The sequence below is a fragment of the Condylura cristata genome, unplaced genomic scaffold (genome assembly GCF_000260355.1).
Source record: "Condylura cristata isolate star-nosed mole 26May11 unplaced genomic scaffold, ConCri1.0 scaffold00057, whole genome shotgun sequence".
NCBI lineage: Eukaryota > Metazoa > Chordata > Mammalia > Eulipotyphla > Talpidae > Condylura > Condylura cristata.
This window is the reverse complement of record NW_004567158.1, coordinates 138816-162129: the sequence shown is the minus strand read 5'-3', so window position 1 is coordinate 162129 and position 23314 is coordinate 138816. Positions and strand designations below refer to the sequence as shown.

The window sequence follows — 23314 nt, the reverse complement described above, 5'->3', positions numbered from 1 at the left end:
GGCTACGGCTCCACCCTCTTCGCCCCGGGGCCCCTGCCCTTCCGAGGCCAGGCACTGCCGCCCGCTGCCCGCCCTGGGGGAGGCAGCTCACGGACCCTCAGAGAGCAGCTTGGAGGGGAGGAGTGCCCAGGAGTCTGCACAGCCCTGCCGCCTCCTCAGAGGCCTGCGACCCCTGCACTCGTGGTCAGCCGGCCTCCTGCTGCTGGTTTGCTGCGTGGCCCCACCCCGCTGTCAGGCCTGGTCTAACTTCAGCTGGACCCTGCGGTCAGGCTCATGGGGCCAGCTGTCACCCCGAACCGAAGTGGAAAGGCTATTGTGTCTGCAGATGACATGCTGCTGATGGATCACTGGGGTGTCAGCAGAGGGGCGAATGTCAGGCCAAACGTGGATGTGCCCTGCTTTCACTTGACCTTCAGTCAGTCAAGTTTGCGGTGCAGGTGGGCGCTGGAAGGGCATGAGAGCGGAGGCGAGCAGAGGGCCAAGGGAGCCCCAGTAAAAGCTATGCCCCGGGGGTGAAGAGAGGAGAAGAGGAGAGCGAGTGGAAGCGGAGGCTCCGGGACGGCCGCCACAGAGCGACGGCCATGCACCCAGCGCCTCTGGCCTTTTGTCCCCCCATAGGCAGAAAGGACTGTGACTGAGGCGTCCTGTGCCCCTGCGCTCCTCCTGTCTCCACCAGCCCGGCTTCCGGGGCTCGGAGACGGGCGCCTTGACCCGGGATCCTGCCGCCCACTGCTGCCTCGAAGCCCTGCACCCTCCCCGGCTTGCCCGGCTTTGTGCCGACCGATCAGGAGCCTTCTTCACAAGGAAGGGGCCTGTCACTTCCCTGGGCGACGGGCTTCGGAATGCAGCAGCCACAGAGCCTTGGGGACTGGCAGTCCGCAGCTGGGGCTCCGTGAGCCATCATGGCTTGAAAGCAACATGGAAGCGTCAGTACGAGGCTGCGCTGGCATGGCTCCCGCCCAGGGCGCAGCGAAGGGGCAGCGCCGGCCACTCCATTTCCTCGCCGTGAAGTTGGGGAGTGTGAAATGCAAACTCTCGGAGCTGCCTGTCTGTCCCGCCAGGGCCCTGAACCAGACGCCCAGGGAACACGCGGCTCTGCACTCCGCCTGCTCCCCAGCCTTGCCTGGGCGGCATGCTGGGCTCCATGGTCTCCATCCGTGCTTTGTGGCTGGCGCCTAAGCAGTCATGGTGAAGGCAGCGCGGCCTCTAGACCTGGCCTCTCCTCTGGTCGGGCCCAGCTGCAGGGTCTTGGATGAGTGCCTGGGCTCCTGGGGCCGCGGGAGTGCTCCCTGGGCCAGGCTCAGAGAAGGGGTTCTGGCACCCACCCCACGCCACGAGCTGCTACCTGGAGCTTTAGGAATTGACTGGACGGTGTTGCCCGGTTGGGGCCTGTGCTGACCGGCAGGGCTAGACCCTTCCTAGCGGGCAGTCTGTCAAAGAGCTGGGCAGGGCAGCTTGCCTTGAACTCGGCAGACTGCCTGCAAGTAGCAAATGCCAGTCAGCAGAAGGCCCGCACTTTGCAAGGCTCCTCCCTCTCCCAGGCTGCCTAACATGAGGGTCACTGCCCCAGAGGGCATGAAGTCCCCAGCCCTGACAGCCTGCTTGAGCAGAAAGTCTTTGAGTCGCCAGAGGCAGAGCAAGTGAAGCCTGGCTGCCGCATGGGGCCAGCTTTGCACTCACCTGCCTGTTCGGCAGGCAGGTTGGGCCTGCCAGGCCTCCGGGACCGAGGCCCCGTGGCGGCAAGTAGGCCCAGTGCGGCTGGCTGTTGAAACGGGAGGGACAGGTGGCTCTGAATGTGGCCAGAAGGGGCTGCACCAGTCTGCAAGACCCTGTCCTGGCCGGAGGCGGCCGTGCGGTGCCAAAGGCCTATGAAGGGAGCCCGTGCCCATCCACACCCGGGCTGGACAGCTGCAGTTTCAGTGTCAGCGTGTGGCTGGCGCAGGGATGGGGGCAACCCATACAGCAATGGGGAGTTTGGTTCCCAGGACACTGAAAGTGACTGCTGACAGACAGCGCTCTTTCCAGGGCCACAGCCGAGGTCCTGTGCCACGAGGCTGTGGCCGTGGCGGGAAGGCTTTCGCCAAGGATGAAATGTGCTGTGGGGTGCCGGCTGCGAGCTCCGGCATAGTGGGCATGGCCGAGTGACTGGGCTGGGGCTCGCTCCTGACCCCGGAAGTGCAAGGGTGCACGGGTGCCCGCGGGCCTGGGGAGGCTGCAGCACGAGCTGTGCGGTAACGGTCTGTGGCTCCTCTGCCTCTCCCAGGGGCACTCCCTGGCCCCTTTCGTCACTGGCAGTCGGTGCTGGTGAGCGAGGTCACCCAAGGTCCCAGGCCCTCCTGCTCCTCACGCGCACCCTGCCCTCAGTCTTCTGTCTGGCGAGCCCGGCGTACTCAGTGGAGCTGGCGTGGCCTGGGTGCTCGGAGGCGGCCGCAGCTTGCAGGTGGAGGGCCGGGCCGGGGCCAGTGAGGGCAGGCCCGCCACGTGACTTGGGGTTTCCTTAGGAAACCTCGCGAGGCCACGGCGTGTCCTGTGAGGCAGCCTTTCACCAGCAGGGCTCCATCATGGCCTTCGCCCTGCCTTCCTTCCGATGAGTTCTGAGGAGAGGGCTGGAGCCTGCGGTCACCCGCACTCAGCCAGGCTGGCCTGATGCATCCGATGAGGCGCCGGGCTGGAGCTCTCTCAGGGTCTAGCAGCTCACAAAGGGCCAGCGCGACGTCAGTGCAGCGTGCCATGCGGCGACTGCCAGCTGGCAGTCGGCGGCTCCAGACACGGCTTCCCGTGTCCACTCCTGCTGTGGGTGTCGCTGGGCCTCCGCGTGGGTGCCTTCCGAGGCATCAGGAGTGCTGGCCTTCTCACCAGTGCTGTCCTCCAAAGGTGCGTGGCTCTCCTCGGGCCGGCCAGCTGCTCGTCGACCAGCAGAGCCCTTGTGGCCAGGCGCTAGTTAGGTCCTGGCAGTGGCTGGTCATGCGTGAGAGGGAGGCGCCTCCTGCTGTACTTACCGGGCATTGCTTGGCTCCCCGAGGTGGGCAAGGGGCAGACAGATGGCAAATGCTAGGAGCCGAGGAAGAGAGGACAGACTGCCCCTGCGGTGGAAGCAGGAGGAATCCAGAAAGAGCCAAGGGACAGTAGCCTCACTGGGAGTCCAGGCAGGTCCTGGAAGGAGACAGGCCACAGCGACAGCCGCCTTCCCCCAAGCCAACAGACAGGGAGATGGAAAGACAGGCAGACAAGGAAGCGCAGAGCGAGATGGCAAGAAATGTGGAGAAAAAGTCGGAGGCAGGGGCAGGTCAGCATGCCCTGGGGGCAGGCCCGCATCCGGCCACCCCTTTGTGCCTGGGGAAGAGGCGCTGCCGCCTGCCTGGGCTGGCCTGCCACCTGTCTGTTCTAGACTGCGAGGCCTCTGGGACGGGGCGGAACCCTCGAGCCCTACGGTGATGGCTGCAGGGAAGCAGGCGGCCCGGCCTGTGGTCTGGGGGGGCCAAGGTGGCCCAGCGCAGTGCTGGCTCACACCCCTCCCTTAACGGGCAGAGTGGCCGGACAGTTTAAGCAAAAGGAGGGGCACTCCCCCACCCCCAGCGGGACCGCTCACCAGTTCCTAAAAAAAGGAAGAAAACAAACAAACACAAGACTAAAGCGAAAGGGAAAAGAGAAGAAATCAAGCAAAAGAAAACGGCAGTCTGGCGAGGAGCAAGGCGCAGGTACGGACCCTGCCGCCTGCGAGTGCCGCACTGGAAGGAAAGGGGGGGGGGCTCTGGGCTCCGCCCTGAGGGGTCACTGTCGGCTGGAGGGGAACCTCCTCCTGCCCGTTTCCCGTCGCTGGGGGCGCCGTGACGGCCCACTGAGTGGTCCACTGGCCTCTCTGTGCTTGCGAAGTGGCCAGAGCAGTTCGGGAGAGGCCTGCCTCTTTGGGACAGCCCCTGGTTCTCCACAGCTGGCCACATGGGCGGAGCTTGTCACTGAAGCGCACACAGGGAGGTGAGTGCGCCGGCTTCTCGGAGGACACAGAGCGAGGACCAGGTTGGGTTGACACTTTCCCATCATGAGGCCTGTTCGGAGAGAGTGCAGGAGCTTCGGGAACAGGTGGAAACGTGGCCAGGGCCCATGGGACGGGTGGTGGCAGGTTACTGTCTTTGCAATGCACCTGGAGGAGAGTCGTGGAAGTCGCTCGCTCAGTCCCGGGTAGGTAGGCTGCGCCCTTCCACCTGCGCCCTCTGGGCCCAGAGGCCTCCCCGAGCCTCCTCCTCGGCCCCCGCCGGCAGAAGCTGCCTGAGTCAGGAGGACCCTCGGCCAGTGTACACAAGTTCGAGAAAAGAAAGCCAGTGACGGGGAGAACCAACTGAAGACCGAAAGCAAACAAAGAAAAGAACGGAAGGCCCAGCCTGGGTTGAATACATTTCATAAGAGAAGGCGGCTTTGGAGACACCGTCTGGCGGGAAGGACCGGGCAGGGCGACAGCGAGAACGGAGAAGCCACCGGGAGCCGAGAGTACGAGACTGGAAGAAAGAAGGAAGACTGGGGAGGCCTTTTCTCCCCCAGAGATGCCATTTACGAGAGAAAAGGGAACTCAAGACTCACTCCCAGCGGCACTGGTGGGATTGGCAGCAGAGAGAATTACGTGAGTAGGGGTAGAAAGATTGGTTACGTCATGGAGCTGGCTGAGGACCGAAGACCGCCGGCGCACAGCACCCTGAAATGAACCGCTTCTCTTGAAGGTACTCACTACCTCCATCTGTGGGAGAGAAAACGAGATAAAGGTTGGCTGCTGTCCCCTCCGGCACCGGGCGGGTGGGACAGGGCGGGGGCGCGCGGGCCGGTGCGCTGCGGGGCCTCCTCGGGGTGGGCCCCGCACCCGTGGGAGCGGCCGGGCGCTGCCTGGGCCTAGGTGGCCTCTGGGCCCTGCACCTGGAGGGCTGCTGAGCAGCTGGTGAGTGCTCAGAGCCCGGGAGGGCGGGTTAACAACGGGCACACGGCAAACCGTTTAGAAACCGTCACTGGCATTCACGATACGCTCACCGCAGCGCTCGTCGGTAAATACCTGTGGCTGGTCAGTAGCTCTGAACCTTTTTCCTGCCCCAACACACCTGAGGGATACGACACGCTCCCATTAGAAAGTGGGGCTGCGCTGGTGCCTTCCCTGATGCTGCTCTGAGGGGCAGCCACAGGGAGCAGGTCCCGGGGACGACCAGCGCAAGGGTGAACGACGCGTCCCCTGCCCCTGACCTGCACTTCCTCCCCCCACACCCTGGGAGGCCCCAAGGACTGTGCTGAGTGGCCTGGAGCCCTGGGCTGCTGGGCTGCCCCCTCGGGGAGCCTTCAGAGGCCGGCGGGGGGGGGACCTGAGGCCTTCGAAGGTGGAGCGCACACAGTTCCCCAGGTGATCGAGTGGCACGGCTGGCCACAGTGTGCTGGCTGTGTATGCGAGGCCCACGCCTGGCAGGGCACCTGGGTGTCTGACAGGGGCAGGCTTCTTGGAGGAAGGCAACGTGCGTGTCTGCAGATGAAGGCCTCTTCCTGCCCAGCGCAACCTGCTGGTGAGGGGGAGCCCACGAGGGTGGCATGGCGCCGGGCGCCTGGTAGCAGCCACCATGAAGGGAGAGGATCCTAATGTCGCCGTCTCCTGGGAAGCCTCTCCCCAGAAAGGAACGGACGCCTCTCTAAACCCTGTCCCTGGCAGAGGGACAAGATGCCGCTCACGGGTGTCCCGACGGATGGCGGCCGCAGGAACCTGTCCTCTTCCCCGCCCCCAGGGCCCCCACTCCGGGCCTTGGCATGCGAAGCCCGGCGTGCGTGTTGCCGAAACCTCACGTGCCTCTTTCATTCTGGGCTGCCGCGGCCACGTGGTGACGGCGAGCGCGGCCAGCTGCTCATGAAACCCCTTTGCTCAGCGACAGGCAGAGTGGCGCTGGCCTCTGAAATCTGGGGGGCCATTTTGTGCTTTCAAAATGGAGGACGCCACTTCGAGGATGATTTTCTTGGCGTGGGGTGTGTACGAGCCTCCCAGGCTTCCTTCTGCTTTCCAAGGGAATATTTTGAATGGAAATGGACAGACGCTCTTGAAAGGTGAATGCCAGGACCCCAGTGACTCGGAGTGTCCAGACTGCGCTTCCTCGGGCCCTAGAGCTGTGTGGACGTGGCGCTGCCAACGAGAACAGCCCAGAACCAAGAGGCCTACTGCGAGGACCTGCTCTCTGCTCGCCCGACACACAGGGCACACCGACCCTAGCCAAGGCCACGCCCTGGGTCCGGGCAGGACTGCCACCTCGGCGCCCGAAAAGCTGCTTCTGCCTCAGGCTGTGCAGCGGAGGCCGGTGAGCAGCCAGGGGTCACACTGGTCACCTGCCACCTAGGCTCCCCAGCCTCCAGCCAGCCCTGGCCGTGCAGCACAACCAGACCGGACAGACAAGAGCCATCTGGGCCAGGACAGGGTGGATGGGGGCCTCGGGGGCGCCACAGTAGACCAGGGCAGCTGGCTGCAAAGGCACCCCGCATCCCTGCTCTTCTACCAGGGACTCTGTTGAGCCTGACCTAAGCCACCCTCCCGCCGCGCAGCCTGGGGCTTCCGGGACGCTGAGAGCACCTTCACCAGGGCGTTCTCTGGGGCCACTTCCCCCAGCCCTGCCCCACGCACTGTCACGGTGCGGAAGTGGAGCACTCTGGGCCGTGGCTCGGCGCAGGCTTCGTGAGAGCAGGGATTTGGGGCCCAGGCCATCAGCAGTGCAGCGGCCAGCCGGGCGACCACAGGCCTGCCTGGAGGGGGCACCGGGCACGTGGGGAGAGGCTACCGGCGGGAGCCCCAAGGCCAGGAGCGTGGGCTGCGTCCTTGGGCCGGGGGCCGGGGCCGGGGCTGAGCAAAGGCTGCTGGAACAGGCGGGACGGTGAGCCTGAGGCCGCAAGACGGGAGCAGGCGCCCCAGATTGGGCCCCCGGCAGAGCCGTGGGCTGTGCGGCGTGACGGGCCAGGCCCTGCACCTGAGGCGCACGGCTGGGAGCTGCCTAGTGTGACTGGGGAGAAGGGCCTGGCCCCAGACGCCCTGACCTCTGCTGGAGAAGCGCTGGGCAGTGGGGGAGAGAGGAGAGGCTGCTGGAGGTGGCTGGAGACAGCGCGGGAGCCTCACGGGCAGGTGGGGCGAAGAGGGTCACTGTAGGGTCTGGCCTGGAGCAGGGCGTAGACTGGCCCGATGACCAGGCTAATGTCTCAGGGATGTGGGGAGATGGGGAGAGAGTCGGGGTGCTTGGGGGGTTCTGCTCGGACAGTGGGTTTTCTGGCCACTGGTGAGCAAGAGCCGCCCGGTCGCCACCTGGAAGCTTCCAGGAGAAGGGCGCGCTGTGGGCAGTTGTTCAAGTAGAGGCCAAAGTTCACAGGGCTGGGGGGCAGGAGTCCAAGGTCAAGGGAGAAGCCAAAGAGGGGAGCTGCAGTTGAGAGGGGTCTGGCGACTCCATGGGCCTGAGGGCGGGGCTCAGGCAGGGCTCTATTGCAGGGCTCTCCCTGCTTCTTCCTGCCCAATTAGGCCCTGGGCCCCTGGGCTGTCGGGCAGTAGAGGCTTGCAGGGGAAGGCCCAGCGGCCAGGCAAAGGAGAAGGGGAGCAAGCTGGGAGTGCCTCAGGGGCGCTGAAAAGGAGGGAGGCTGGACCGTGGCCAAGTCTTGTCTCAGACCTTGGCAAGGGGCCTCGGGGGCCTGGGGGCAGGGTCCAGGCTCTGACGGCACGGCAGGGAGTGTGAGGAAGCTCGGGAGAGACAGCAAGGATGGACTGTCGGTCAGGGAGGGTGGCGGGGAGGCCAGGCCTGCTGGCAGGTGGGCTCCTGTGAAACCCTCCGAAGGGCCCCTGGTGGCAGGTTTGGGGCTGTTCGACCTCAGTGAGGCCGAGGGACAGCCTTGGCCTCCAGCAGCAGAAAGGAACTGGCCAGACAGTGCGAGGAGCTGTTTGCCACAGGCGCCTCATTCCCGCGAACTGGGGCAGCCGCCAAATGAAGCAAGCCCAGGTACGGAGCGGACAGCGGGCAAGCACCCCCGAGCAGCACACCCACTGGCGGGAGGCGCATGGGGGGCTCTGAGGTGTGGCTGCTGGTGGGCACAGCTGGCGGGGGCGTAGGTGCCCTGTCGGGCCGGGTTGGGCTTGTCGCGCGCTACCTCTGGCCGCCACCCCACAGGAGCCTGAAGCACCAGACCAGCTGCTCACCTGCGTCTGGATCCGGTTGAGGCCCCGGAACCAGAGGATCTGGCCTCTGCGCAGCTCCCTCTCGGCGTGGTCAATCTCCTCCTCCCCCTCGGCCAGCTCTTCGTCGGTCATCTCATCCTTCCCTGGCCCGTGCCCTGCTTCCTTCAGGCACTTGAGCTGGCTGGTGGGGATGGTGGCGATGACCTGGGGCAAGGAGCAGCAGGCAGAGCGCGTCAGGGCAAGTGGGGCCTTCCAAGGGACGCACTGGGCATGGAGCAGCTATACTCATCGCCGTGGGCAGGCCAGGGACAGAGGCCCTTTCCTCTGTGGTCCCTTGTGGGCCTGTTTGCCCGCGCCGAGCCCGCCCTCTGTGCAGGCCATTGCTTCTCCTGTTGAAAGGCAGCCACCAAGAGCGGCGGCACTCGGCAGTCTGGGGGCGGGGGGCGCTTCCTTGCATGCAGGATGGAGCCTGGGGTGCTCCCACATTGACCCCAGGGGCTGGCTTCAGTGCATGGGAAGGAAGAGCAGCCCCTGGCCAGCTCCCAAGGACCTTGGGGCCCCTAGGCATCCCGGCTGCTGGGACTCTTCCTTCCCTGCACTGGCCAGGCCTCAGCCTCTTTGCTGCGAGTCACCGTGGCTGCGAGCAGGACAATTTTCAGTGAGGGTGTGGTCCTCCTAGGGACCCGCCGAATCAGACAGTGTCCTGGGGACACTGTCAGAGGCAAGGCTGTCCTTGGGGACCCTGGAGTTTTGCCTCCATTATGTCTTTTTGTGTGCAGGCGCCTTTGGGAGTCATGAGGTGTGCCCAAGGCGAGTTTCTTGGCATTTAAACGTGGTTTTTACTCTGTACTGTAGTCTGTGAAGTGTGTGGTAGCCAAGTCACAATGTACATACCTCAGGAAAAGACACTTTATTGCTAAAAGAATTATCTGCGTTTCAGCATGTCGGAATCTTTGGGCCGACACAGGGATGCGTTAAAGGCCATGTCGTGCCCAAGTCCCTGGCTGAGGCCCAGGGGTCTCCTAAGGATGAACCCAGGAGCCAGCGGTCCAGCTTGGGTGGGGCGCGGCCACTGTGGCTTCACTTGACGAGCTGAGGGGGAGCGCTCAGCTGTGGGGCACCGCTGGGCGGCCCAGGCCCCGGGTCCCGCAGTCATGGCCCTTGGTGGGCACCTCCACACTGAGTGCCAACGGTGCTGGCCCTCTGGTCGACCCTGAGACTGGAGGCAGTCTCCTCTGGGGGCACGACAGAGGGACAGCCCGCGCGGCAGCAGAGCTGGGACAGCTGGAAGCAACAAGGACACGTGTGGGCGCGGTGCTGAGGCCGCAGAGGCTGGAGGCCCGGCAGGGTGGAGCACGTGGCGGCCTTGTGGCAGGAGGAATGCACGACTTGGGTGACTTGAAATGACAAGACATTTGGGCTGGGAGAGAATGGCGCCCGGGTCCCAGCCGGGTCCCCGAACTACTGCGAGGATCTGCGGACAAACGGGGTTGGTGATGTAGCCTTCTGGGGCCTGTGGAACCTCTAGGCAGCGTCCTGGGACCCTGACGGGAGGGGGCAGGCGGGAGGGTGACAGTGGAGGGAAGGAGAGGAAGTGGGCAGAGGGGAGAGTCTGAGAGTGGCCTCGGGCGCCCCCTCGCGGAGGGAGAGAAGGCTTGAGGCCAGCAGGGTCAGGCACTGCCAAGCCAGGTGGGACAGTGCCTTGGCGGCCCGGCCTAGGGGGGCCTCTGCATGGCAGACCAGAGGTAGGCAGGGTGGCGAGAGGAGCAGGGACGGCCAGGAGGGCCCCGGGCAGCAGGCAAGAGCGGACAGGTGTGTGCAGAGCAGAGTGCCTGTGGCCCGCATGCAGACAGGGATGGCAGCGCTGGCATGTGCAGCGGGCTGCTGTGCCACAGATCCTTCTGGTAGTTTGGGGTGTGAGCTACAAGGGCATGGTCTGCGTCTGCGCACAGGCGACAGTGCGATGGCTGCCTGCCAGCCGGGAAGCGGACCCTCGCCAGGGCCCGCCAGCCTCGCTGCCTGGCTCAGCCCTCAGCCCCCAGAAGGGAGCAGGCATCTGCACTTCAGCTGCCCAGGCAGACCCAGCAGTTAGGGTCCTAGGCCGATGTTCTAGAACGCAGGAGACATGCTGGCAGAAGTCTGTCGTGCCCCATGGCGGGGCCAGCCCCTCCCATGCGATTTTGCTCTGCTCCTCCGGCCCGTTGCATGCTCGTCTGCCCGCTGCAGACGCAGGACTTCACCGGCTCAGGATCGGCTCACCCCTCACGGCCTGCTCTTTGTCCTTATATGACGTAGCAGGGTGCTGCCCAGTTTCTCCTGTGGGGTGACTTTCCATGCCCCCAGCTGCTATCACGGGAAGGCTGTGGTGGGGGCACTGCACCCTCTGCGCTGAGGCTGGCACTTGGGGCCTGGCTCCCGGGGGGGGCGGCGGCTGCGGCCTGAGCCATGCCACTGGTGCTGTGCCAGGCACAGGGCACGGGGCTATGGCTGCCTGGACGGCTGGCGCCGTGCCCATCATTGGCACGGTCACAGAGCAGATGGGGAGGGGCAGGTCTGGGCAGGTTGACGCCCGAGGCAGACACTCACCTGTCCCCAGACCAGCTCCCCGACACCAACAAACAGGCACCAGAGCCACTGCTCCGTGGACAGCGGGGAGCAGCTGAAGGGCTTGCCGCCGAACTGGACGATGACAATCTGCACAGGAGCGTAAGGGGGCGACCAGCGGCAGGCACAGTCAGGGCGCATCCACTCCCTCCCCGGGGCCCCGGCCCTGCGGCCCAGCTGCCGTCCATGTGGGCTCCGTGGTGGTCGCACCTCCACCTCTGCCCGCGCTTGCCCGCCTGAGGTGCTTGACACCCCAAGACAGGCCCCAGTCACCTGGCCTGGGCCTCCGCTCCCTCGTCGCCCTTCCTGTGAGGAAGCTGACTTCAGGGTGCGCTTGTCCAATACAGAGCACCCCCACGCCACCTCCATGCCCTGCCCTAGTCACCGGGGCCGGGTCCCACATAGCCAGGGGCACTCCAGGACCCGGAACCCGCCAGCCCGCCTCACAGGGGCCACAGGAAGGGTGCTGCCAGCCACGGCGCCGACCCTCTGGCTCCCGACGGCTGCAGCAGCACAGCCCTCCGGAGCGGCTCGGGACAGACTCTCCAGCCTGTTGGTCTCACTGAACCGCACATTTTGGCTATTGTCCAACGCCCAGCCCCTTCTGCAGAGCCAAGCTGTGGCAGGCGTGCCACGCTGTCAACGCCGGGCGCAGAGGGCATCCCCTAAAGGGCGTTCTGCGGGTACGCTGCCTCACGCCAAGGGGTGGAGCGCTGGAACGGGGGTCAGAGGACAGAGTGCGCTGAGTGGCCAGAGTGGGCCCGGCCCTACCTGGATGGCGAAGGTGCCCAGCACGATGGCGCAGAAGATGGGGTTGCGGAAGACGCCGTGGAACACGTTGCGCTCGCCGTGGATCTTGCGCGCGTTGATCTCGTTGAAGAGCTGCATCATGACGAACGTGTTGAAGATGATGGTGTAGTGCTCCGAGGGCGGCGAGTGCAGGGGCGCGTTCCGCCCGCTGTCGATGTCGAAGAAGACTTCCCCTGCAAGCCGAGTGCCACGTGAGGGGGCAGCGCCCTGGCGTCCCCCAGCAGCCCCGATCCCGCGGTGACATGAGTGTGGGGGACATAGGCAAGCTCACGCCAAGGCCAAGGCAGCCAGACCCCAAACCCTGCGGGCAGGAATGAAGAAGCCATCACCGATGTTCTTGGGCCCACGCCGCAGGTCTGTCATGGGTCTGCGGGGCAAGGCGGGCAGCAGGGTGGGGCGTCTGCTCCCCAGAAATGACAGGACCCCCCAGACACTGCCGCTCGGCACCGCCACTCTCCACCCTTCAGCCGATGCCTGGCAGGGACGGGCACAGCGCGCTGCAACTGGCAGGCCCCGGCCAGCACCCAGGCGAGCAGGGAAGCCGGCAAATGCGCCCCGCGTAAGTAAAAGGGTCTGTTCCGCGGCGCCCACACAGGTCCCAGGGGAACCTGCCAGCGGGCTGCTGAGGGGGCTTTGCGCCAGCAGCTGGGCACAGCAGGGCGGGCGGCGTGTCTGGGGGTCCGGAGCTGCCTGCAGTGCCGGGCTCTGCTTCCGGGCTTGCCCAGCTCTCCCTGGCTCGCCGGTCCCATGCCACCCGTGGCCACACCACCTCTTGCCTGCTCCCGCCCCTTCTGCCTCGCGAGCCTGGGCCACCTCTGGGTGCCCTCCCCAAGCTGTGCTGGTCCTGCTTCTTGCACGACTCCCCATGCTGTTCTCTGGTCATCGCCCAGAGACACGTGTGGGCTGAGTGACTGGTCACTGGTGAAGGGTCTCGGGGACACAGCACGTGTCCTGAATGTTTTCAAGGCCCGCAGTGCTCAGTGGGGCAGATGCAGACGGACAGCGGGGAGGTGACCCCCCGGGCAGCCTACCCACGAAGAGCAGTGTGAAGATGATGGTGAGCTGGTAGGCAGCGTGGCCCGCGATGTTCTTCATCATGGTCCGGGAGATCAGGGGCTTGTCCCGGCCGTACGGCTTCCGGAGCAGCAGCGACTCGGTGGGTGGCTCCGTGGCCAGGGCCAGAGAGGCAAAGGTGTCCATGATCAAGTTCACCCACAGCATCTGCACCGCTTTGAGAGGAGAGTCCTGCGCAGGGGGCGGTCTCCTCAACGAGGGGCCAGACCCAGTGGCCCTGCTCCTCGGAAGAAGCTCCAGTGGGGGCAAGGCCTCTGCATCTCGCTCATGCACAACATCTCCTCGGACCCTCCCGTGAGTGCAGGGAGCGCACACGCAGCCCGTGCCCAGGTCACCGGTGGAGCCAAAGGGATGGACCTGGAGCTCCAGGAGGGCCAGAGGCCAGGCCCGCACGGCGCTGCAGGTGGACGGGAGACTCGGGCCACTGGGCACGCGCCAGCGAGGCACCGGAGGCTGGGCGCTTACCCCAGTAGAACCACCCTCGGGGGCGCAAATGGCTCCGCGGGCCTGGGCCTGCTGCTGGAAGGCCAGCTCGGCCTCGCCCGGGTGCGGGGTCCGGGCTGGGAAGCCGCTGCCTCCCCGGCCGCTGCGCCCGGGTGCGGGGCGGCCCGGAGTGTTCCGGGCGACCTGGGCTCCAGTGCCTACCTGAGTGATGCAGGCACCCGTGAAGGCCACGATCACGGCCACCACGTTGACGGTCAGCTGGAACTGCAGGAACTTGGAGATGCTGTCGTAGACATTGCGGCCCCACATCACCGCCTTGACGATGCTGGTGAAGTTGTCGTCCGTCAGGATGATGTCCGAGGCCTCTTTGGCCACGTCTGTCCCCGCGATGCCCTGGGGGACACACACAGGGTCCGTGAGGCTCCTGTCCTGTCCCTGTTGACCACCCAGCTCACCTGGGTCAGTTCCTGACCCTCCCTTCCAAACTGCCCCAAGCAGCAAACAGCTCGCAACAGCAAGTGGCCTCCCAGGGTGGGGAAGGCTTTGCTCACGCACAAGCGGCCTTTACCACATGGCCCCAGGCAGCCTTCTGCCTGTCCTGTCTTACATGCCGGGCAGCCTCGAAGGGCCCCTATGCCCTCGCCAGTGCTGGGAGGGCCTCATCTGGGCTGCCCGGAGCCCTCGGCGCAAGGGTGTGGCCCCCAGGCTGGGCGTGTGCATTGCTGGCTTGTGCAGGAGGCTCAGATATCTCCACGCCTTGGGGCCGGGCTTGGTCCCCCTCAGGTTCTGAGTTCTGGGAAGGGCTAGAGCCTGGCACCAAACCAGTGGCGTGCAGGGTATGCTGTAAGGTGCCGGCCTGCAGAGCGGCGCGGGCTCCAGAGGCCGAGAAACATGGGCCGGCCTCCATGCTGGCCGCCACCGCCACTGCACAGCACTGCCCTGAACGCCAGGCCTGCCCGCTGCCCCTACCATGGCGAAGCCCACGTCGGCCTTCTTGAGCGCTGGCCCATCATTGGTGCCGTCCCCGGTCACAGCCACCACCTGCCGCTGCTCGCCCGTGGTGCTGTCGATGATGCCTGCGCAGAGTGGAGCCCTGGTCACTCTGAGTGACGCGGCAGGCTGCTGAGGGGCGTGGGCTCTGGACACCCTCCGAGGCCCGTCCCCCTCCTGCCCAGAGCACCTCTTCCTCTGGGCCTCAGTTTCCCCACTGTTAGGTCAACAGGGCGGCCTCCGTTGTTGGTGTCAGGAAACCCAGGAAACGGGACACGTCTGGCCTGGCCTTTCGACAGTGTGCGTGTGTTATGCCCATGATCCCGGGGAGAAGCCCGAGGTCCAGAGGAAGCCAAAGGTCTAGCGTGAGGGTCTCGAGGCCTAGGCGGAGGCCACAGGCCCTGTTGTGAGCTTGGCCTTAGGTATGTGGGGCAGACATCGTAGGGGCCGCCCCATCTTGCCACCTTGGCAAAAAGCGGCAGAGGTGAGGAAGCTTAGTCACCTTTGACCAGAGTGTGCTTGTCCGTGGGCGAGGATCGGGCGAGGACCCTCAGCTTGGGCCACACCTTGTCCAGGCGCTCCTGCTCGATCTGGGGGAAGCACACGGAGCTGCAGAGCCGGGCCTAGCGGGCACAAGCACAAGCCAGAGGCCTAGCCAGGGAAGTCGGCGCAGGGGGCGGCGGGCCGGGCCTACCTCGCCCTTCTCGTTGCGGATGCGCCGGTTGAATTCCTTCCCCTCCAAGCACAGGAAGTCCTCCCCGGGCTGGATGATGCCGCACTTGGCCGCGATGGCCCGGGCTGTGTTGATGTTGTCCCCGGTCACCATGCGGACAGTGATGCCAGCACGCTGGCACTTGCGGATCGCTTCGGGGACCTGGGGGAGAGCAGAGACACTGCGCGCGGGCGGTTTGCCGCCCGGCTCTGCGCCCCCAGCTCCCGCCAGGCGGGAGGAAGCACGGCCCTGCACGCTGCCAGCTGCACCCTTTCCTGGCGCCGGGCCTTGGGGAGCAGGGACAGGGACTGACGTGCACCCAGGCCCAGCCCAGATGCCAGGACCACAGTGGGAGACGCCACTGGAAGCCCTGATGCTGACCAGGTAGGTGGCTGCATGCGCGGCCCAGGTCCGCCGCCCCATTTTCCAGCTGCACTAGCCCGCCGTGGGCTAGCTTGACCCCTCGCCCCGCACTGAGGGCAGGCTCCTGGCTGTCAGCTGCTGTGGCCAAGCTCCGCACGTTTCTCACACTTGCCACCCCTCCCTTCTCTGACGCTATTTTCCTCAGGAAAGAATCTGCTTTGGGGTTGTCGCGTTTACACGACCAGCCCTCCTCACTCCCAGCGAGGACAGCAGAACCTCACGCTGCTTCTGCCCCCGAGACTCTGGAGGAAGCAGCGGAGATCAGCCCTGCGTGGATAAGAGGTCGCAGGCCGTGCAGGCGGCCCTGGGGGGAGGGGGTGCAGACGAGGCGCAGAGCTCCAGCTTGGAGCGAGTCAGTGTGGGGAGACAGCCCCGTCCTAGGGGACCCAAGGGTGGGGGTGGGTGCCTGGGGCTGTGAGCTCAGCCAGGAGACTGGGTGCGAGAAGAGGGCGGGGTCCAGCTGGACGGCCCACCTCACGCTGAGAGCCCGCAGTGATCCCTGCTGAAGGGCTGAGACCCGGGAAAGGAGCCCACAGCCCACATCCCAGTGATGCGTCTCTTTGCTCCCAGCCGCGGGACATGTTTTGCGCTTTGGGGTTGTGGGCGTTGGATAATGATGCCAGGGACACTGCTCCGTGCGCCCAGGCGCTCCAGTCCTGAAGCCCCTGCAAGCTGCCTCTCTGCCGCCGCCAAGTGCTCGCAAGGACCTGGCCTCCTGGGGGCCGCCTGGTCGGTGTCCCTCTCTTGCAGTGGGGTGCAGGTGCACCCGAGGGCCTGCTCGCGGGGGCACGGCCCTGAGGACTGGGCGCCCTCCGCCCCACACTGCAGTTCTGGGGCAGGTGGTGGCAGGAGCTGGGAGCAGGGTGTGGGCTGCTCTCCTGCCTTTCTGTCCAGGCCCTGCTGGGCGCTGCCCCGAGGGGCCGGTACCTCAGGCCGCACGGGGTCCTCGATGCCCACGACCGCGATGCAGGTGAGGTCGCCCACGACCTCACCCTCGTTGTCCCAGTCGGGCTCCCGTGCGGCCGAGAAGTCGCGGTAGGCGACGCAGATGGTGCGCAGCCCGTCGCAGGCCATGGGCTCTATGACCGTCCTCACCATGTCGTCCCTGTCCCGAGGCCGGAAGCCGCGGGGCTCGCCACTGCTGTTCAAGATGCTGGTGCACCTGCGCGGGCGGACAAGAGGACCCGCATCGCCTGAGCCCCCACGACGGCAGAGGGGCTTCTGCGTGACGGGGGTGCTGGGCTGGTGTGGGGCCGGCCAGTGGCCCCATGACGCAGTTCTCCCCAGAGCCCCGGGAGAGAAACAAGATCACTGCAAACTTTAGATGCGGTCACACTGGCTGAGGGGGGGGCCCCGATCCTGCGACCAGTGTCCTATGAAAAGAGAAGATGACACACAGGTACGGGGGTGGCCACGTGGCGGTGCCGGCAGGGACGCCTGCTCAGGGGTTCCTGGGGTGCAGGCGAGACATGGAGGGCTCCCCTAGCGGCAGAGGGAGCTGGTCCTGGCCACCCGCTGATGTCGCCCTTCTGGCCTCCTGCGCTGGAGAAGCACTGACGCTCTGAGGCCTTGGGGCGAGGGCCTTGTGCCGGCAGCCCCGGGAGCTGGAGTGCGGCTGGGCGGTCTGGGGCGCTCAGGCCCCCGGCGGTGGCCAGAGGAGCCAGGGCGGACACGGTGCTTACTGCAGTGGCACGTGGGCTCAGTGGGAGCTGGGGCATCGCTCTTGCCCCATTGGGGTTGGGGTTGTGGAATAATGAAAAGTAGACACCGAGGTCAATCAGCTGTGAGCAGGGTAGGGAAGTGACTGACAGGACAGCAGCCACAGTCTGAGCTGGAGTGACACCTGCTGGCGCTGGAAGCTTCTCGGAGGGACTGGGTGGGAGGCCAGGCAGGGCTCGGCGCAGCAGGGACTAAGGGTCCCGTGATCAAGGCAAGGAGCTGCTGTCGGGCAGTGCTGCAGAAGCCGCCTGCACCCCAACCTCAGGTGGCTTCACCTGTGGCCGACGGGCCCCCACTCTAGCTGGCTGCTTCCTACATGGTAACCGAGGCCAGGGGTGCTGGGGACGCTGGCCCCGCTTGCACGGCCAGCTGCAGAAACTGGTACCTGCCAGAGGAGACACCCAGAAAGGGGGGCTCCCATCCAGCTGCCACTTGGCCGTGTGGGTGAGGCAGCAGGGTTTGGGGGGGAGCAGGCACGTGCAAAAGCCAAAGGGTGGGCGAGTGGGGGTGCACTGGGGTGCGGGTTCCCGGGTGTCCTGCGAGGAGGGTCCCCGGGCGCAGGTGTGCAAGGAGCTGCGACACAGCTGGCCAGCGTGGCCTGGGGGCTGGGGCAGGGCGCAGACTGGCCCTTTGCTGAGGGTCTCAGTGAGACACTTATGTCCCTCCGCCCTCTAGTTCAGCACCCGACGAGGCAGATGAACAGCCTTGGGTCTACTGACGTGGCCGTGGACTTCACCACGGGCAACTGGACTGTGAGGCCCCAGCGACAAGAGAAAGCAGGTGGGGGTGCAACATACCGATGAGGACAGCGAAGGGACATGCGGACGCGCATGAGTGGACAAGCAGGCCAGCGAGAGACGGCGGAGGATTGAAGAGGGGTGGCGCACACCAGAAGATGCCACCCAAGGGTGCCCCGAGTCCCACCTCACGCTCCACATTGCCGAGGACAAGCAGCCGGGCCCTCCTCGATGGGGAGGGGTGGTGACACAGGCTGCACCCCGGAAAATGATCTGACATTTTCTTGAAAGCATCAGCACGGACTGCCCCGGGGACCCGGGCACCCGCTCCTGGGAAGACCCCACAAGAGAGATGAGTGCAGTTCTGCTGACCGGGGCGCGGGCGTCTGCCCATGTGACGGGGAAGGGAGCCCGGCCCCTGCGCGCAGCCCGGCCACGCACACGCCCAGCCTGCCGGCAGCACTCACTTTTTCAGCAGGATCTCTGAGGCGCCCTTGCTGAAGAGGCGGAAGCCACCATCCGTGCGGATGACCGTGCTCATGGACTTGCGCACCGAGTTGAAGGTGTACACCTTGTACAGCTGCTCCTCGGGCACCTGTTCCCGCACCGGCTGGAAGTCTCGCTGCAGGTCCCGCACGAAGCCCAGCAGCGCGCACTCCGTCTTGTTGCCCACCTGGCGCGGGAGCCCGCCTTCCTTGTCCGGAGGCTGCGGGCGACGACAGGCACCATGGCCCCCGCCCCTGCCTGCACGCCGCGCCCGTGGGCTCCGCAGCCGCCAGGGGGCTTGCAGAAGCCGCACGCGGCGGCGGCGCTAGGACGGCTGAGCCGAGGCAGCGCAGAGTCCACCCCGAGGCGGCCCGGGTGCACCCCGCCACCCCACCCCACGCCAGGCCGGGCTCACTAGAATCTTGGTGGTGTAGGCACTGTTGATGGAGATGGCGTGGACCAGGAGGTCGAGGATCTTGGGGGTCAGGGCGCTGGGGGCTGGAATCTCTTTGTAGTGTGTGTCCCCAAGGTACGACTGGACCACGGTCATGCGGTTGGTGGTCAGCGTGCCCGTCTTGTCCGAGCAGATGGCCGTGGCGTTGCCCATGGTCTCGCAGGCGTCCAGGTGGCGGACCAGGTTGTTGTCCTTCATCATTTTCTGGGTGGGGAGACGGGGGCCGACTCATGGGGGCAGGGAGGCCTACGGCTCAGAGGGGCATCGCTCCCCGCTGGCTGGCAGCCGTCAGTGCCTCTCGCCTGCCTCAGTCGCTCCTCTTTGCCCCGCCCCCACTGCCAGCTCCCGCCTCCTGGCACCCTGGCTCTCTCCCAATCGCCCAAGCCCCACCCCGGCCAGTTGGTCGGCCACTGTGCCGCTCCCTTGCCCCGCAGAGGCCGAGCCTCAGGTCCGCCCGCCGCGGCCGTCCGCTTTCCGGCGTCCGACTGTGCTGGGAACTGGTGGGGCCCTCAGAAGCCCTGCCTTTCCCAAGCACCCCAACCGCTTCCCTCCTCACTCCTTGGCGCCATCGTTACCTTGACTGAGTAAGCTAAGGAGATGGTGACGGCCAGGGGCAGGCCCTCGGGGACAGCCACGACCAGCACCGTGACGCCGATGATGAAGAACTTCACAAAGTACTGCACGTACACGGGCGTGCACTCGGCCAGCCACACGCGGCCATCCACGACGAAGGTCTCGATCACAAAGTACAGGACCAGGATGATGACGGTGATGGCGGACATCACCAGCCCTGCCACGCCACCAGCCACCAGCGAGGCCGCGCAGGGCAGGGATAGACAGGGGCGAGGCGGGGGCGAGGCAGAGATAAGAGGGAAAGCAAGGTGAGATCTTCCGCCAGGGGGCTGGGCCCCTGCTCGTGGGGACCGTCCTTGCCCCGGCCTGGCCTGCCCCGCACCGCCGCGCCGCGGCCCTCACCCGCCTTCCCGATCTGCACCGCCAGCTTGGTGAGCTTCCCCTGTAGCACGGACTTCTCCTTCTTGGGCACACTGGCTTTCTTCCGCTCCCGCTCCTCCGTCTCCCCGCCCTCCGCACTCTTCAGGGGCTGCATTTCCATGGCAACTGCCCCATCCTGCTTCTTAGCTGCACACAGAAGACCCCCAACGCCCAGGTCAGGGCCGCGTGCCAGCTGGAGTGCCAACTACCGGGGAGAGATCTGCCACGCCACTGAGAGGACACAGTTTGGGGGCTTTCTCTGCTCTCTGGCCTCCCTCCTCTGGGTCACTCTGGCCTTCTGAGGGCCAGCACTGTGCTGGCGGGTCACACGTGGCTCTTGGGGCCTCACGTGGGCCAAGGGCAGATGCTCGCACAAGTGACGCCCAGACAGGGTGTCTTGGGCAGACAGGCAGGGCGGCTGGCGCTGCACCAGCTGTGGCACCCAGTCCCCTCCACACCCCAACCACCACCTCCTCCCGCCTGCCCACCACAGCCCAGCACGCTCACCGATGCAGCTGGCCCTGCCCCAGCCCACGCTGTCTTCCCGCTCCCAAGCTCAGGGGCCTCCCAGCTCGCTTTGTGTGACGCCACCGCCCCCACTCCTGGGTGCAGCTTGCTGGGTGGAGACCTCCTGTGGACCAGCTCCGTGGGCTCCCTGGGCTCAGACTGGCGCTGCCCACCCTTTCTGTCTGCAGGGGGCCGCAGCGGGCTTGGCCTGGCGTGACTGCTGCTCAGGCTGCCAGCAGCTGCTTCTCCTGTTGCCACCCACCAGGCCTCCAGGCTGAGGGGCCACAGGCTTCTGCTCCTCAAGAGCCGTCAGGCAGCTCAAAGGCCCAGAAGGGGGCAGCTGGTCTGGGAAAGGCCGAAGCTCAGCTAGGCCTGAAGGGTCGCCGTCCCACTCGCCTGGGCTCTGGGCGCTGGGCCTGGTGGCAACCCGTCCCCTCTGCCCCTACCCCCAGAGTGCTGAGCACCCCGTTACCTCTGGTCTGGCTACTGTCCATCGCCCCGTCCTGCTGCTTGCCTACAACAGAAGACCAAGACTTGTGAATGCCTGCGGGGCCCTGACCCTCACTCAGGCCTGTGGGCGGGGGCACAGGCCGACACTGTGGCCGCCCCAGGGCCTCTCTGTCTCGCGCTCTCCAGGCTCCTGCAATGCACCCCGCCACCTCCCTGCAGCCAGGCTGCTGCAGCACTTGCGTCTCCTGGGTAAGACCGGCAGCCGGGCGCTCCGCTGGCCTGGCCCTCAGCCCTCCGGTGCAGCTGTAAAGCCAGCCCTGGACAGACCCTGGGCCACCTGTGAGATGTTTCTGGAAGCACGGCCTGCCCAGGGTCAAGGCAAACAGTGCTGCTTCCCTCTTATTTCCAAAGCCAGGAAGGAGGGCGGCTCTGGGGGTCCGGGACACCCCGGCAGGTGGGCGGGCGGGCCCGGGGTCCAGCAGGCACACCCTCGACCTCCTGCTTTGCTGCCGCAGGGCTCGTGGGCGGGCCAGCGGCTGGGGCCATCTCCCAGGGCCGCAGCCGCCCTGCCCCATCCGCCGCAGCAGGGGGAGCCGTGGGCTGGCCTGTCAGCCCACCCGCAGCTCAGGTTGCCAGGGGTCCATGATCACTGTGCCCGGTAGCTCCCAGGCAGTGGGGGTGCGTGGGGCCCCAGGGAGGGGGAGAGGCCCCTCTGGCGTCGGGTGACACCTGGGTCTGCCCTTCCTACGCAGCAATTCTGTGGAGGTGCAGGTGGAGTTTAGTGGGGATGGAGACTCCGGGGCAGAAGCATGGCGGCAATTCAGTGTCCAGGAGTCTCAGAGGATAGTCCTGAGGGAGGCCAGGGGAGGCCACTGGAACAGAGGAGGAAGGAGGGCACCCCCAAAGGAGCGTGACACGGAGCCAAGGCCAAAGGCAAACACCAGGAGGGGGCGGGGGGCAGTGAGGGTGAGGAGGGGGCCCTGGCCGGGGCTGCCGGAAGGGCTCCTGCTTCTAAGGAGCTCAAGCGGGGGTGCTGGAGTAGAGCAGAGACTGGGACAGGAACGTGGGGCGGCAAGTTTTGTGACGGGTGACCAGGCGGGCGAGACCCAGTCAGGCCGAACACAGGGCTATTGCTGGGGGGCCGCCGGGGTGAGGGCCCCCACTTGCGCACCTGTGGGCACAGCAAGCTCCCTGTGGGCAGCCGGCGCCTAGCGGCAGGAGGAGGCGTAGCCGCACAGGGAGGCCAGGAGGCGGCCGGAGACCGGCTCGCAGCAGGCGGCGGCCCTGCACGTGGGACACTTACTTCCTCACTGAGCTGTCCCTGTGTTCTGGGGCCAGGCTGCCCACGCCAGTGGCCTTGACGGACAGACACCAGGCCAGCGACAGCTACCCTGCATAGTGCCGCGTTAGCTCGGGCCGGGCGCAGGCCATGAGTTCTCACACACACTGCCAGCTGGGCCCAGCTGGAGCCTGAGGTGAAGCGTGCTGCTAGACAACGCTGGTGTGGCTGCAGGAGAGGTCTGAGCACAAACGCAGCTCAGAGGACGAGTCGTGAGCGGCGCCCCAAACTGGCAGCGGGGCCAAGGCGCAGGTGCTGAGTGGGAAGGGCGCCCTCAGGCTTGGGGCTGCAGAAGGCAGCAGAGGCCAGCCGGGTGCCAGGGCGCCTGCGCGGCTGTAGAGCAGGGCTCTCCGAAGGCCCCTGGCACTGCCTCCCTTGGCATGAGGGCCACGGCACTCAGCTTGCTCTCCTGGGCACCCCTTGGGCCCTCGTGCCCCAGAGTCCTCCGTCTCTGGCTTCTGGGCTCACACTTCCTCAGGGCCTCCCCAGGGGGCCGAACAGCCCCATGGTGGGCATGAGGCCCCAGCAGCAGCCCCCACGTCAGGGTGACCTGCCCCTGTCTCCCTGAGCCTGTCCCTGGCACCGGCGACACGCACGGCAGTAAGCCTGCAGGCCTGGGCCAGTTTCCTGGAGCACAACCGGGGTCTCCTGACCGGCAGCTCGGGGCAGAGAGCCTAGGGGAAGGGCTCCCGGAAGGAACCATGAGAGGAGTGGGGGCAGGGCAGCCTCCCACCCCCGGCACCGCCCCCAACCTGTTACCTTTCTTCTCCTTCTTCTCCTCCTCTTCTCCGCCGGCTCCGAGCAAGGTGAAGATGATGCCTGTCTGGGAGTTCACGCCAACAGCCGTCACCACCATCCTTCCGGAACCCTCCATGACATGAGTGCCTGGTACAGCGACCCAAGGACCGAGGCGGGGAGGTTGCCCATCAGGCACTCCCTGCCCAACCTGCCCTCTCACGGGCCCTTTGTCCCTGGGACGAGGTGGGTTAACGAAGAACCCCTGGGAGGGCACGCCGCCCCCACCGGCTTTTCTGCACCGTGCGGGTTGGGGACGAGCACATGCTCACTGGCCCAGAGCCGGCCCCATTTCTAGGGCTCCCGGTGGAGAGAGGGGGCCCTTGGAGCTGGGAAGGACCAGTGCTCCCTGTGGCGAGCGCCACTCCCAGCAGCTGCCCCAGTGGCAGGGAGGCGGGGTGCGGGGCCCTCACCAGACAGCAGCATGGGGTCCTTGTCCGCTGACTTGCGCACGTGGTCGGACTCTCCGGTCAGGGAGCTCTCGTCGATCTTCAGGTCGTTGCCCTGGATCAGCACCCCGTCGGCCGGCAGCAGGTCCCCTGGGGCGGTGGGGCAGCCAGAGTGCAGGCGGGCTCGGGCAGCCGCGCCCGCCCCTGCCCAGGCAGGACACCCTCGAGCCTCT

General features: G+C 66.3%; 1 protein-coding gene across 3 annotated transcripts in view; it reads right to left on the bottom strand.

Moving 5' to 3' along the window:
* The window catches only part of ATP2B3 (ATPase, Ca++ transporting, plasma membrane 3), a 48425-nt gene that overhangs the window by 4946 nt on the left and 20165 nt on the right, over positions 1 to 23314 (bottom strand). The window contains exons 5-22 of one of the 3 annotated variants that reach the window (XM_012734485.1): positions 23106 to 23231; positions 22657 to 22782; positions 20581 to 20622; positions 19584 to 19748; positions 19184 to 19398; positions 18570 to 18812; positions 18136 to 18374; positions 16140 to 16374; positions 14772 to 14951; positions 14580 to 14667; positions 14057 to 14163; positions 13289 to 13480; positions 12601 to 12814; positions 11531 to 11742; positions 10742 to 10849; positions 8177 to 8359; positions 5036 to 5081; positions 4663 to 4729 (exon numbers count right to left, since the gene is read on the bottom strand). In XM_012734485.1, the coding sequence (XP_012589939.1) occupies positions 5046 to 5081; positions 8177 to 8359; positions 10742 to 10849; positions 11531 to 11742; positions 12601 to 12814; positions 13289 to 13480; positions 14057 to 14163; positions 14580 to 14667; positions 14772 to 14951; positions 16140 to 16374; positions 18136 to 18374; positions 18570 to 18812; positions 19184 to 19398; positions 19584 to 19748; positions 20581 to 20622; positions 22657 to 22782; positions 23106 to 23231 (2711 nt within the window). In that variant the 3' untranslated portion in view covers positions 4663 to 4729; positions 5036 to 5045. Of the gene's footprint in view, positions 1 to 4642; positions 4730 to 5035; positions 5082 to 8176; positions 8360 to 10741; positions 10850 to 11530; positions 11743 to 12600; positions 12815 to 13288; positions 13481 to 14056; positions 14164 to 14579; positions 14668 to 14771; positions 14952 to 16139; positions 16375 to 18135; positions 18375 to 18569; positions 18813 to 19183; positions 19399 to 19583; positions 19749 to 20580; positions 20623 to 22656; positions 22783 to 23105; positions 23232 to 23314 lie in introns of those variants that run through there. The other 2 variants (XM_012734487.1, XM_004695209.2) reach the window with 2 other exon arrangements.